This window comes from Pelodiscus sinensis, chromosome 8 (assembly GCF_052426305.1).
Source record: "Pelodiscus sinensis isolate ZL-2025 chromosome 8, ASM5242630v1, whole genome shotgun sequence".
Lineage (NCBI taxonomy): Eukaryota > Metazoa > Chordata > Testudines > Trionychidae > Pelodiscus > Pelodiscus sinensis.
Genome location: NC_143059.1, coordinates 1,308,772 through 1,323,485, shown reverse-complemented (window position 1 = coordinate 1,323,485; position 14,714 = coordinate 1,308,772). Strand labels below are relative to the sequence as shown.

At 46.2% G+C, this 14,714-nt stretch overlaps 1 protein-coding gene across 50 annotated transcripts in view; it reads left to right on the top strand.

Annotated features, from left to right (window-relative positions):
- The window catches only part of SORBS1 (sorbin and SH3 domain containing 1), a 187,948-nt gene extending 174,445 nt beyond the window's left edge, over positions 1-13,503 (top strand). For 29 of the 50 annotated variants that reach the window (XM_075935650.2, XM_075935652.2, XM_075935648.2 and 26 more), the window contains 5 exons: positions 2,938-3,036; positions 4,553-4,612; positions 5,157-5,347; positions 8,463-8,575; positions 11,476-13,503. In XM_075935650.2, coding sequence (XP_075791765.2) covers positions 2,938-3,036; positions 4,553-4,612; positions 5,157-5,347; positions 8,463-8,575; positions 11,476-11,543 — 531 coding nt within the window. In that variant the 3' untranslated portion in view covers positions 11,544-13,503. The remainder of the gene's footprint in view (positions 1-2,937; positions 3,037-4,552; positions 4,613-5,156; positions 5,348-8,462; positions 8,576-11,475) is intronic. The other 21 variants (XM_075935666.2, XM_075935677.2, XM_075935689.2 and 18 more) reach the window with 6 other exon arrangements.
- Positions 13,504-14,714: the final 1,211 nt, after the last annotated feature.

The following is a 14,714-nucleotide window of genomic DNA, read 5'->3' as shown; positions in this document are numbered from 1 at the left end:
GTTGCTTGTTCTTGAGGAGGGGCCCTGAGGCGCTCCTGGTATCCACTTGGAAAGGGAACTCAGCGGTGCTAGTGTTTTACAAAGAGCTGGTTTGGGCCCTGGGAATTGCAAGCGTCCCTCACTAGTACCCTCCTGGCATCCATCCCTGCCCTGGTGGTGGTAGCTTTGGAGCCTGATTGGAGCTCTTTGGTGTAGGGGCCTGCTGTTGATCTGTGAGTGTGAGGGCATCTGAGTAGCCTGGTGAAACAGGGCCATGCAAGGGAGCCTGGGGCTAACCCTCCAGAGCCAGAGAAGGGGGATGCTGAGAGAAGAGATACCCAAGGAACCCCAGGTTGCTGTGACATGGGCAGGTGCTTAGCATTCTCTGGCAGCCAGCTCCCTACCCTTCTCCCGAGTGCCTCCCACCTGCTGCCATCAGCTGTTCCATGGTGGGGAGTAGGAGGTGGGACTTGAGGGAAGGGGGTGCTGGGTGGGGACAGTGCCTGGGGTGGAACAGGAATTGAGCACTGAGCCCAGAGGAAGCCAGCACCTGTGCACTGTGGGGAGCCCCACAGCCTGTACCTGGCCTGGGCAGGGGGCCAGGTGTCCAAGAGTAGCCCCCAGCCTGTTTCCCTGCCCCCCAGAGCACACCATCAGGGCAGATGGAGGTTCGAAGGCTTCCTGGGTAGCTCTTAGCATGGCCCTGCTCCCACTTCTGGCCTGGCCAGGGCCCAGGGTTGCAGGAAAGGGAAACAGCAGGGGGGCAGCCCCATGGCTGGGACCATGTACTCTGTGCCCCAGTCCTCAGTAAATCTTAAACATCTCTGAGTGAGAGGGATGTAGTGTGTCCTGAAGGTGGTTTTGCAGAGTTACAGGCCACCTTTTTCTAGTACAGGCCAATAGAGACGGGCTCAGGCTGCAGCTCAGACCTTTGTAAACTATAATATGTTTGGAAGTTTTTCATAGAGGTTTTAAATTTCAGTGAAAACTTTTGTGAAGCCTGTGGTAGTAGGGGAATTGGCATGTTTCCTGGATTGCTTGAACCCAAACCCAAGAGTCACAACATGCGTGATGGGCATGAAAACCAAAAAAGGAAAGTGAGAATGAATGGAAAGCGAAATTGACTTAGAATGAAATTTTCATTCATTAAGGAGAATGAAGTGAACAAGGGAGGCTGAGAGCAAAATACAGTTCTGTTTAAAAAAATAATTTGTTGGTGAAAAGTGTTTAAAATAAATCTCTATCTACTGGGGCCAGCCTGTGCCTCCTTTGTGTTTCACCTTGTGAGACTGATTCAGAGTGATGTAAAGATGTCTCGGTGTAAATAAGCGTGTGCAGAGGGACCATCGTGTAAGTGAATCATGCCCTATGTAGTCGTTTTCACCAGGGCCATAGGGGTGTCAAATACTAGCAAAGCCATCTGGGGATGATTTTCACCTGCGTTGCTTTGTTGGAAATTGCAATACAACGTGCAGTGCAGTGGAATCAGCCCATGATTTGTTTCTGGAACATGGTCACATGGATCCCATTCAGCTGTATTTCCTAACACTGTGTCCACACTAGGATTTTTTCTCTGCAGTTTCCCACTTCTAACACTAGTTGAGACCTACCAGTCAGAGCAGCAGTGGGAGCATGAGTGTAGACAGGTTTCCTTCCCCCTGTGTTTCTAAGCTCAAAGAAGAGCTGCGTGATGATATGATTAAAATGCCAGCCACTGCCAGTGCTGTGGTAGCATGGCAACATTGTGAAGAAAATTCTACCATAGGCCTAGTCCTAGGGTCTGATCCAAAGCCCATCCAAGTCCTGTTGATTTCAGAGAGCTTTATATGTGACCTTGCGCGAGCTTTGCACTGCTTTGAGTAGTGACCTTTTCAGCATCCATTGTCTTGGTCTCCTTTCTGCTGGGGTCCATCCATATTAGAATTTGATTTTCATCGCTTCATCTGCTAAGCTGGGGACTTCCCCTCTTCATTCAGACCAGCCCTTTCACATGGAGCTGTATCATTGCTGCGGTGCTGCTTTGTTTGAAAGGGTACCGTTGTCTGTCTCGTTGTGTAAGTCGGCCCTGCTTCACCCCTACCTGGAAGGAATGGAGCAATACAGGGGAAATGCGGAAAAATGCATCTTTTGGTTAGGAAGTAAAAATGTTGGATTGAATCAGTGCATTGAAACCAACTGACTTCAGTGGGAAAAGAGGTGGGCCAGCGTGGAGCACTTTGGAAAATCCCACTCATGCTGGGTTTTTTCTATCAAGAAGAACATGCCTCATTGTGTACCTGGACTATTACAGTGTACAAATGTATTTTGTGCCATTACTCAAGCCTAGTCTTCACCTGTCCGTGACGTAGGGAACAAAGCAGGCTGTGGCTGTATGATTCAGTAGTTAATGTTTGTATAATGTAAATGGAAATTGAGCATCTGTTTAAGTGCTTTGAACACTTTGAACAGAGGTGGATTAATTTCTCCAGAGAAAGGAGGTGAGCCAGATGGTTGTAGCTTTTAGAGGCTGCATATGGGTGGGAATGCAGTACTATGGGGTACCGCGTAGAATGGCCACTATATGTGGCGTGATCCATTTGCAAACGTTAACCCCTGAAAATCCCAGTGTTAACTCAACCAGCAAAGACAGATCAGTGCCAATAGCACGCCTCCATCACCTGATGCAATTAGCAGGAAGCAGCGGATCAGGATCACAGTGCCACTCCCCGAGAGTCAGTAGGAAATGTGTCCATTTACATGGGCCGCCTTATCTTAAGGGGCATTTCCAGCAAGGAATGCATGAGGATGAGACAGCCTGAGTTTTCCTGAATTGTACTATGATTCTCATGTGTAGCTGTGTACTATAACCATGAAAAGCAGCTTCTTCCTCCTCCGTTAACTGTGATTTCATTGCCTTTGATGTACTGTGTTGAGTTCCTTTGCAAACTATTAATTTTGACTTTGTAATCATCCTATTAGGCTTTCCGGACTGACGGTAGCCATGCAGGAATGACTTCCAAAAGTCCTGTAACAATTTCAGACTCCCCAGTAAATGCCATGAGTTCTAATTCCATCGTGGTAAGCCCATTCCAGTCATTTTCTCTTTTCTCTCTACTGAAACACAGTCTGAACAAATACTTTCTGAGCAAAACGATCCGGGAGTAATTAGTAATCCCCAGAGAGCCAAACTAACCAGAGCTATCTGGCTTCGTTGCTGTTGGGTGGGCATACTGATCAGGGAGGGGGAATACTTTAGTCTTTGACATAGCAGTGGGGGAACCTCCAGAAGATTGTCACTCATGTTCATAGAAACTTCAAGGGAGCTACCCCATGGCTGAGGTTAGCCCAGCTATGCTCCTCTGAACTAGTCGAGTCTCGTAAGTGTCCAAATTCAGGCTGGAAATCTCCTGTCACCAAGATTTTCCATATTCTTTATTTCCCACTCCACTCTGTCTGGAAATGCCATGAGAAAGACAGCCTCTCTCCTGCGCAGCCAGCCCACCGAGGCTCTGGCAGGACTCAGCAGTGCAAAGAGTGCCCTGAAATGAACAAAGAACAGGGGGGAAGAGCTAAATGGACCCTCTGGAAAGAGATTTGGGTCTAGCATTTTACTAAAAGCTCATACCTAGTGGGGACATTTCTCACCCTAGGGAATCCATCTGTATTGCAAACGGGGATAACACCACACAGAGGACAAGTCTTGCGCTCCTGGCACAGGCAGTATACCCACTGCTTTCATTAGGAGTTGTAAAAGAGTAAAAAATCCAAGATCAGGATGTCAATGCAAATATTTGTAGTGGGATTTTTTGAATGCTCTGTCCAGTTGCTGGCACCTTGAGATTCTCCAAAGAAGCTGTTTTTTCAGGCATGGAAATGGCTCTCCCATGGGGAGGCGGTGAGAGGAGGTGGAGAACCTGACAAAAAGATGCACCTGGAGGGCAGCTGGAGGGGCTCTGAAGCTTGTGGGCATTTGGATCTTGGGGCTGGGTCCAGGACCATCTCTGTTCGGAAGCTCTGATCCATCTGAAAGGCTGATGCATTCTTAGAATGCATAGGATGGCTCCGATCCTCACCTAGTGTCAGCGCAGCTCCCTCACAGCAACAGCAGCTTGCCTGGGCGGCACCAATTTACGCCAGCTCAGGAGCTGGCCAGAGGCAGCTGAGCTTCCGCTTTTCCTGACCCTGAATATCTCCATGGGCCTTTCCAGAGTGAATGGCCATGTTCTTTTCATTGGGCTTGACCCTTGTGCTTCTGTCCATGTTCTTTTCCCTACAGGAACTCAATACAGTGGTGTTTGCCGCCTGTGCGTCTGGCTGTGTCTCATCTTATCATCTCCTCTTTGAGTTGCCTGTGCTAGCCCTTTACTTTTTTTGCCATTGTATTACCCTTTGCAGCACACCTGCTGCTGCAAGGCGCTTGCATTACTGGGCTGTCCAATGTCCCCTGTTTTAAAAATCCTGTTGTCTGAATCAAGTGGCAGAGGGTGGTTTTGTGCTTGGTTTGGTTTTCTGTGCATCGTTTTTTAAGTTTAATTCTGACCGATGTAACTTCTGCTAAAATGTCTTCCTTATAATTTGCTTGGTGATCACACAGCCTTCTCACCACTCACTGAGAGCAGGACCAGATCTCACAGAGTCTGAAAAGAGCTATGTGGTAAGGCCGCTGTTTCAATCAGATGCACAGTCGTAGCCTCTCGTATCGCAGACAGTGACACTTTCATTGAATTTAAAGTTGCCACCTGCTTTCTTAGCCACAAAAAAAATCTAGCTAGTATCGTGTTTTAGCATCTAAAAAACCCACCAGAGCCAAGCTGGTAGAATTGCACTGTCTGTGTTGGATTAGAGCTAAATGAATAGTGCATGACTGGAGTGTGTGTTCTCATATTCCAACAGTAGTGCTTGTAAAGGTGCCACTGCTGACTAATTGCAACCTCTTGTGCTACTGTGTATTTTTTAAACAAATCTTCAGACTAAGTACCAAATTCTCTGTATTGCCTGTTTTTCCATGCTTACACCTGGATCCCTTCTGCACTTCACTACCTGGATATTTACCTGGATCTACAACTCTTTTGTTTGACTGGACTTATGTGCTGCATCTGGAATGTCCCATCTCTTCCTGTCTATTTTTCCCTTTTCCCCCATTCCTGGTTGACTGTTCTGTGGGTGTTTCATGGATGTCAATGCTGCCTACCACGCAGGAAGCAGTTTGCAATGAGATCATAAACATTGCAGAAAAGTCTGTTCATTACTGCAGTGTTATTTCTCAGCCTCTTGACTCTCGCCACATGGTGGCCTCTAATGACAATAAACCATCTCTAATCATTTCTCAGCAACCTCAAGCACATCAACAAGGAGTGAGCCCTGACAGGAGTCAAACACCAGGAGACATGTAAGTGGCTCTGGGTGCCGTCTATCTCAGGGGCTTGGCTGGCATCGATCATCCGTGCTGTTTGGTGTTTACATTAAAGCTCCAGGCCCTGGAGGCATGTGATTATGCACATATCAGCGTCTTTTAAAAATAATGAAGGAAGTTTCTAGTCCTTGTCATTGCAGCAAAGCAAGGGCTCCTGTGTTTGTACAGCACAATGAGCTGTCCGTACATGGTTCGGGTGCTGGGCACATTGGACCGTTGGTCCATGACTGGGTGCCTGATTCAGGGTTCTTGATGCTTGGGGGTGACAGTTCAGCATCGTTTCTTTCTGCAGCTTGAATCCCTCTTTTTTACTCACAGATGGAGGGAAAAACTGTGTTCCAAGTTTACACCAGAAGGCCTGATTCCTCACTGCCTGGTGAAGTCATTGTCACCTGTGTAGAACTAGGAGCACAGTCACCCTGATTGGGTAGTGCTTTACACGGGGGTCAAACACTGCCAGAATCAGCCCTTCACACACTGCACGCAGGCAGAAAGGCCAGCTCTGCACTTGCTATCCCATGAGCATTCTGGGGGCTGCAACCCCAGATTGAGAAGCATCGATCTAGATGTGTTGCATACCACCTGGAAGAGCTCTGTGTACCCCTCTGGGATACATGAATTCCTGCTTGAGAACCAATGGTCTAGGGCAGTGTTTCCCAATTGGTGCTCCGCGGAACCCTACCTATCTGGTCTGCACCCTACCCAGACCTTGTCCCCTTCCGCCCACCAGCTCCCTCCCAGATCCTGCACCCCATCCCTATCCCGCTCCTTGGCAGCCCTGCCATCCACCCTAGCACTGCCTTGGCCCCAGCACCTTGCCTCACACCCCAGAACTCAGCACCACCCTGGCCCTGGCCCTGGCCCCAGCACCCTGCCATCCACGCTAGCACCCAGCAGCACCCTGTTCCTTGTCCCAGCACCCTGCCAGTCACCCTAGTGCCCAGCAGGACCCTGTCCCTGACCCCAGCACCCTGCCACCTGCCTGTCCCAGCACCTTGCCCCAGCACCCTGCCACCTGAGCCAGCATCCTTCCACCCACTAGCACTCTGTCACCTACCCCCACCAGCACATTTGGGACCACATTAGTGAGGCTTGGGGGTTTTTGGAGGAGCTTATTTTGTTTTTTTGCATCTCACTTGTGTGGCCCCAACTGACTTTTCTGTGGGTCAGTGACCTTTGACTCAAAACAGGTTCCTCACCCCTCTCATATATAAAGACAATGCTAAAACCTTTTGAGTTTGACATAATATTTTATTTAAAAATGAAGCCAGGCCAACAAGCCCCCAATTGGGACCAAGCCCCCATTTCACTGCAACATCATAACACTCCTGCACCACCTGACCCCAAATCTGAGCCTATCATACACTGGAACCCCCGTCCTGAGCCTCTTACATCCCCACACTCCTGCATCCCCAGATCCTCAGTCTTCTGCCACAACGTTCCTCCACCATCCACACATCACAAATCTGTGTCCTGAGCCCATCATACTCACAAACTTCTTGCCCTGAGTCCCTCACATGTCCAGCCCAAACTCCTGCACCCTCACATGCACAAGCCCTGGCTTGCTCAGCACCCCAACCTTCCACCTGAACCCACCACTCCCCAGCCTAGAGCCCCCTCCCCGAGTCAACAGCCCTTTCTCCTGCATCCAAAGTCCCTCCCAGAGCTTGTACTTCTCACCCCTTCGCACCCCCAAATCCCTCATTCCCACCCCACACCTCACTCTCACTAGGTTGAGACAGGTATAAGGGCTGGGGAGAGCAAGTGATGGAGAGGAGGGGAACAGAGCGGACGAGGCCTCACAGAAAGGAGATGGGGGGGGTCTTGGGGAAGGAATGTGAATTTCATGAATTGGTGGGTCCCTCTCTCCTCCCCTGCCCCACCCCACCCCACCCCCTTTTTTTTTTTGATTCACAAACCTAGGGGTTCCTTGAAATGTTGAAAAGCTGAAAAGGGTTCCTCAGCCAAATAAAGTTGGGAAACACTGGCCTAGGGCAGTTAGACACACAACTTCCATTCGTATCAATGGAACGGTGCATAGGCGTGGGAAGTAGGGGGTGGGCCCCACGCTGGGGGCCCAGCCGCCAGCCCATGACTGGGAGTCTGCTGCTGCCCAGGGCCCAGCCACCAGCTCCAGCGGGTGCTGGCCACCAGTACATCTGCCTCTGGGGACCTGGCTACTGGCCCCATGGGCTCTACTGTTGGCCCTGGGGTCCCAGCTGCCCAGGGTCCCAGGGGCTTCTCTCCAGGCCCTGGGAGCCTGACCATCAGCCCCACACTCAGGGCTCCGCAGCCACCCCAGCTGTGGACATGGGGGGCTTGCAGCTTGCCTCCACCTAACACTTGTTCTGTGCCACTGGACCTGTGTCTCTGAATGCCCTAGATGGCTTTGAACTGTCTGGCCCCTCAATCAGTATTTGTGATTGAAGTCAGAGGATCTTGGGCTTCCCACCAGCCTGATCTCTGGAGAACTGGAGTCTCCAGGGCTGGACATTGGCACCTTTCTCCAGCACTGATTTCACTCCCTAGGAAAGATGGGGCCAACCTGCCAAGCCATAGAGCTGGGGTCTAGAGCCAAACTGCTCCAGGGTCTTGGGCCAGGCTCATCTCCAAACCCTGAGGCTCCATCCTGGCTGCAGTGAAGTCAAATGCATGTAGCTCAGGGCAGAATTTGGTCCATGATTTCTGTCTAGACACTTCTCTTCGAACAGTCACAGTGTGCAATGCCCAACTTTTCCAAAAGACACTGCAGTCAGTGCCTAGAAGTGGATGGACCCTAACTTCAGAGCAGGAAAGGAATGGCTGGAGTTTGGGTCCCCCAGCTGTGCTCCCTAGGAGCGAGGGCAGAACAAAGAGAAAGCCACAACTTCCTAACCCAGGTCCTCCTCTGGGGTGCTTCTTGCAGTGCAGCTGCACCATTTCTTCTTGCTGTGAGCCAGGTTTGCGTGATAATACCTACCCATGTTTTAGCAGCACAGTTGATTTTGGACTCCATAATAGGGTATACAGTAGGCACGTGGTAGCTGTTTAAAATTGGATTTCAGCGGAGCACACTGACTCCTTTGTAACATCTTTCCCTCTTGGCTTTTAGACTGAGCTACCAAGCCCTCTACAGCTATATTCCCCAGAATGACGACGAGCTGGAGCTGAGAGACGGAGACATTGTAGATGTCATGGAGAAATGTGATGATGGCTGGTTTGTGGGTGAGTGCAGCGTAGGGGTAGCATTCAGAAAATTATTAGAGGTAGTCAAAAGTGGAGAATTAAATTGTGGAAAATTTCAGAAAATTGCTTCAAAATGGAACAATGATTTGTTCTGCTTTTCTTAAAAATATTCATGAAACATATTTGAAACATTTTTAATTTTCTCTGTTCCCATCTGTTTTTCACTAAGAACAACGTAGGTGTGATTATCCAGACAGCTGTGTTTTCCCATCAATTTTTTCATGTTCTCATTTTTCCTCTTGCCATACTGTAACTTTTCAAAACTTCCCCAGTTTTGGAAAGGTGACATAATTACAGAATTTCAGTTTTTCATTAGCCACTCTGGAATTTTTCCAACATAGAGATACCTTTACATGTTGCAGAGATCTGAGAGGGACTATATATATATATATATATATATATATATATATATATATATATATATATATATATATATATATATGAAAAATCCAGACTTAATTTTTTCTATTGCATTCAGTGGTTTATATAAGTAAAGATGGAGAGGTTAAAATAAAACAAGTAAAATAAACCCCCAACAATGTAGAACAAACAAATTTCCAAAGTCTAAATTTCTATTTTTTTTTAAAGTCAGAAGATTTAAAACAAAAAAACCTTTTTGCCGAAATATCTGTTTTTAAAAATGGTGAAAGAAAAGACTCAAAGGAAGAAAAACGAGCCATGTCTAATTATGCTGCTGCTGCACGGACAGAGATTGTTGCAGGGCTGCTCCATTTCAAACGAGCCAGCTTTCAGGGGAAGGGCTGAGCAGGAGGTGTATTAATGAGGAAGGGTTGCTGGGAGAAGCAGATTTTAAAGAAGGATTTGAAGGAAAGGGTTTGATAGATGAGCAGGGGAGTAGCCAGTGATTATGACTCTTATTTAAGCAGAAGAAAGGGTTACCCCAATATGCTGCCTGCCCATTTCCAAAAGGAAGGGTAGCTGGCATGCCTGGTGGCAGCCTTAGCAGAGACGCCCAGAGCTCGCTGGGTCACAGAGCAGCAGGGGTATGTGCCCCCTGGAGCAGGGGTGTGATTCGCAGTTCTAGGACACTCGAGCATGCTAGAAATGGAGTACAGGGTGCAAGGGGCTAGCTGCTTAGTGGATCCCCAGCCTCCCTGCCGGACACACGCTCAAGACAGCCGCTCGTGCTGCCGCTCCCATACTCTGTTTTAGCACCTGCCTCCACGAGAGCTCCCTATGTCTCCTCCTCCTCACATCCACTGCTTCGTGGGAAAACCCAGCTCTGTCCTTGCCGGGCTGAGGCATACTGGGAAATCTGAGTGTCACGTGGGCTGCCCACACCCATGCCAGACTGTCAAAAGAGCCAGGGGCTGAGTCCTTTTGAAGGTCTGGCCACAAGCAGTGCACTGGGAGAGGAGTCCTTTGAGAACCTGGGAGCCTGGCTCCATGAGTAACTGACTAACAGTTAAAATGAATAGCCCCTTAAGAGGCTGCCAGACTATTCACTGTTTTTTAAGTTTTTCCAGTTACAGACTAACTCAGCTACCCCTCTGTAACTGTTAACAGTGTCGGTTAAACTCAGCCAGCTCCCGGAGAGGTGGCTTCGCTGTGGCAAGGAAGCTTTCTCCGCGGGAGCGGAGCAGTGGCCCTGCTCCGAGGCTTTGTTGCAGGCTCTGCAGTGTAAAGCTTATTTAAGTTTTATACTGCAGAGCCCGCTGTGTGTAACCACTAAGATTTCAGCCATTACATGGTTACCTATTTAACCAACGTTTAACATCTCTAGTTCTCAGAACGCACGCGCTGTATCACACCCGGACAGACCACACCAGTGAGGTCAGCTGATTTCAATGGATGTAGCAAAGATCACAGTCTGGCCTGCAGCTGTCAGTGCAGCACAAGACACTTTGGTCATTTCAAATTGGATAGATTTAAAATATGGCAATAGCTTCTGTGAGTATTTCCACAGATATTTTCACCTGCCTTATTAAGATCATCCTCAGTCTACTTTTCTAAGCTACAAGAAACTTAAATGATTTAAAATGTATCAGTTGCTGACTATATAATAATCTTTGCTTGTATGTAACCGGAAAGTGGTTTTAAGAGCCAACATTTAAAGTATGACAATGGAGCTGAACAGTTTTTAATGCGCAAGCAGTTCTGTTCTTGAGTATGACCTGTAACCTTCATTTATTGAGTAAAGATGGTTACATTATTTCCTTGGCTTTGTTTGTTGGAGACAAATTTCGAATGCTTGTTTAAATATGTCAAAACATAATGATATCTTGTGGATTTTTGTGTTAATGTATTATACGAGCTATATTTTATTCATTTGCCCAGAAAGACAGCTTGTATAACGCTTTTGAAAGTTTCTCCGCTTTGTAAAGTCTTCAGAGCTGACAGTCCTCTTAGGTTTGTTTTGATCTTCATGCTAAAGTGTTAATGGTGGTTCTGTGAACTGGTCAGAAATTCACAGGTCTTAAATGTTTTGGGGAAATTTATATTGGCCACTGCTCTTTGTCTAGCAAATAAAAGATGCTAGTATATTCCTGTTACTGGCATGTGCGTGACTGTTACTAGAAGCTACTTAACTATTTTCCTGCTTTAAACAGAAATGTCTATTTATGAATTATGCTTATAGTTTTTTTTTTACAAATAAAATAGTAAATTTTTTAAAAAAACCTAACCATTGCTGCATTAAAATTAAAACACAACATCAGGGCAGTTAATGGCCAAAGTATTTATTTCAGTTCTGTTCAGGACCAACCGACTTTTTGTCCATGGTCCCCTTCTCTTGTGTTGTCAAGAGCAGTGATTTGTGCCCAGCCTGGCTTACAACCAAAGCCGTCTGCTCTTTCCCTTTCCAAACCCAGTGACTGTCCCCCGTGGCACCATCTTATTCTGGTTTCTTTTCCCAAAAGGTACATCTCGGAGAACAAGACAGTTTGGCACTTTCCCAGGCAACTACGTGAAACTGCTGCGCCTTTAAAGCAATCATACACCTGCCGCGCTGATTGCTGTCGTTTGTTTCCAGACAACATTCAAGTAGCAAAGACCTTTAAGATCAGCCAGTTTATTAATGTGAGAAGTGAAATGGGGATGTGGCGATGTGGTACAAGTTTGGGGCTGAAATGTGCAGTCCTGGGTCTGGGTGACACTGGGTTTGCTGTTCTTGTTCACTGAAGGAAAGAGACAGTTTCTAGTTTACAAATGCTGCCTTTGTGTTATTTACCCCTCCACCCCGACAGCGATGACAGAGCTTAGTTTTCATGCTTTTAACTGAGCACTTACCTCTGCAGCAGAGTCAGGGAAGCAGCAGAATGCAACGTGCGATGGGGTTTGCTTGTGATGCATCGGGGCAACCTGCGGCTCCGCAGCTGTTCCCTTTCTATAACTGGGGGGGTCTTCTTGGAGATTACCCCCCCGTCTAAATGACAATTTCATTCTGCCTCCCACTTCCATTCCCAACTCCTCCTTCATGGTGGGCATCTTAACGTATATGGCAGGCAGAGAATGTGTTTATGTGATGGTTAAGATAAGGCACACTCTATCAAATGGGGAGGGCAGTTTAATTTTTTAATCCAGATTAGACAAAACCCCCTCAATTATGGTAATATTCTGCTTCATAATATCCACCCCTGCAGGTTTTTCTATGTGTGTGTGTATATGGGTGAGCATATTGTGTGCATAGAAAGGAACAGAGGTACACTTTCCATGAGAAATCAACCCAGCTTTTACAAAAATAGAACGCAAATAATGGAAAATATTAGGGGGCACAGATCCTGTTTGCAAATCCCATGGCTGGTTTCCCCCTAAATGTTTCACTGAATGATTGCACACATTTTGAAGTGTACTCTTTGCTATAAAGACTTTATTTTTTCCTGGTGTTTTATCATAGAGATTTGGATAGATGATAGCAAAATATTATTGTGTGCGCCTTTTTTGGGGGGGGGGGGGGGTTCTTGATTAAACACATACATTTGGCTTCCTCCTCCTAGCAAGGTGAATCAATTTGTAAAGCTGTGTTTATACAGCTATTCCTGGCTGCATATCTTTGTACTTCTTTGAAAAAACATGGCTTGCCCACATATTTGCCTATAAGTGAAAAATGAATGCTCTTTTTGATAGCTCTATTTAAAAAAAAGTATAGATAAAACCACTTGCATCAGACTGCTTCCTACATTTCCAGTACAAATAGCAAAAGTTTAGATTGCTATTTTGGCATCAGCCATATTTAATAATAGAAAATGCCTATTTTTATGTGGATGCTTTTATACAAATTGATTAACTGCAACTAACTAGTTGTTAGCATGACTTGCAATATGGTTTGATAAATTAGCCATGTTTCTAAGTTTAAAAACATGTATCTTTTGTCAAAATCAACAGAAGACTCAAAAGTGCTTCAGAAGCATGGTTGTAAATATGTATATTTACCTTTGTAAAGACACTGTACTTACCTTGTATAGAAAAAATATAATTTAAACAAATTGAATGAAAAGAGGAAGAACAGGCAGTTATGAAAGTGGGTTTTTTTCCGTTTTTTATTTAAATGAAGGAATTCTATGTAAGTTCACATGAAGAGTTTTAGCACAAAATATCCACTCTAAACTAGATACAAATACAACACAAAGCACCATTATATTTTTGTGCAAGGGTGGGGAGAATGTCAATCCTTATCTTATTTATGGTATTTGATTTTTTTTCTGCTTTTGAGTTGCATTCTTGTTATCTGCAGTAATGTTTAGACCTATTGCTAGGACTGAATCACACTGAATTAATCTAGCCAACAAAGTAACATGATATTGACTGTATATAACCAACTCATTTAAAGGTTTATTTTTGTTGCTGTTGCCATTTTTAGTTATATACACACACACACACACACAGTTTATTTTTGTGTTGATTTTGGTTCCAAGATGATTTGACAATAAATTGAAGGGCTGAATTACTCCTTTGGTCCTTGTGCAAGTTATTTACTGAAGCGTATTGGGAGTAGTTGTGTGGCCATTGACTGTCAGTGGAATTTTGGCCTTCTGAAAATGAGCCGTCAGTGCTTCAGTCTGGTGAGGGGATGCTCAGAGCCATGGTACCTTGAATCATCTGAGCCTAAGTGCCATGTGAATCAGGGCCCCTGCCCAAGGGTAGAACTTCGTGCTCTGACTAAGTCCTACCAGGGGATGTGTCTCCAGCACTGACAGCCCGCAGCCTCCCTAAGGCCTAGGCTATCAGGCCTTGTAGCAGAGCTCTGCATAGAGCTGTGTAGACAGCACTTTGAAACTGTAGCTTAGGCTGAATCTTGGGCTCTGAAGGTGCCCACTCTTCCTCCCCCCATAAAAAAGAAAAACTTCCAGAAAAGACCAGACTTACCACCTTTGATATATGGAAATTAAGAAACAAAAATGACCTTGTTTTGTAGGAGTGAGGGGGTAAGGCCCCTTTCCATAATATACAGTAAAGAAGTATAAAAGGGCAAAAACCTTATTTTAAAATAGCCCCTTGCCAATCACTTTTAGATCTTCTGTTCGCAGCTGACATTTCAATAGTTTGGCTTATGTGTTTAAACAGAAGTTCTCTCTACTGGACAGAATTGAAACTGCTCAGCTGTGCATCATAAGCCCTACACTTCTAGCAGCTATTGGGGATTCTCCTTTAGTTGTAGTGGCCTAGCAGGAGAATCTGAGTTCCATACCCACTGCTCCCACATAGTTCTATTGGCCAAGATGAGAAGCAGAGCACCACTGGGTAGGTATGGCATGGTGGGGGGAAACGGATAAGACGTTTACCACTCAACAAAAGCACAAAAAGAAGGAACACAGACCGACTAGCTGCCAGAAAGTTCCAAGGCAAACTCAAGAAACAATAGTAAAAACTTTTGCGCAAAAGGGCCAGTGTAGACAGCTGAGATTTGTTTTCTGCAAAAAAGCCCCAATTGTGAAAATGGCGATCGGGGCTTTTTTGCGGAAAAGCACATCTAGATTGGCACGGACGCTTTTCCGCAAAAAGTGCTTTTGTGGAAAAGCGTCCATGCCAATCTAGACGCTCTTTTCGAAAATGCTTTTAACGGAAAACTTTTCCGTTAAAAGCATTTCCGGAAAATCACGCCAGTCTAGACGTAGCCTAGAGATACTGCGTAGCCGAGAGATACTGCACTGGGAGAGGA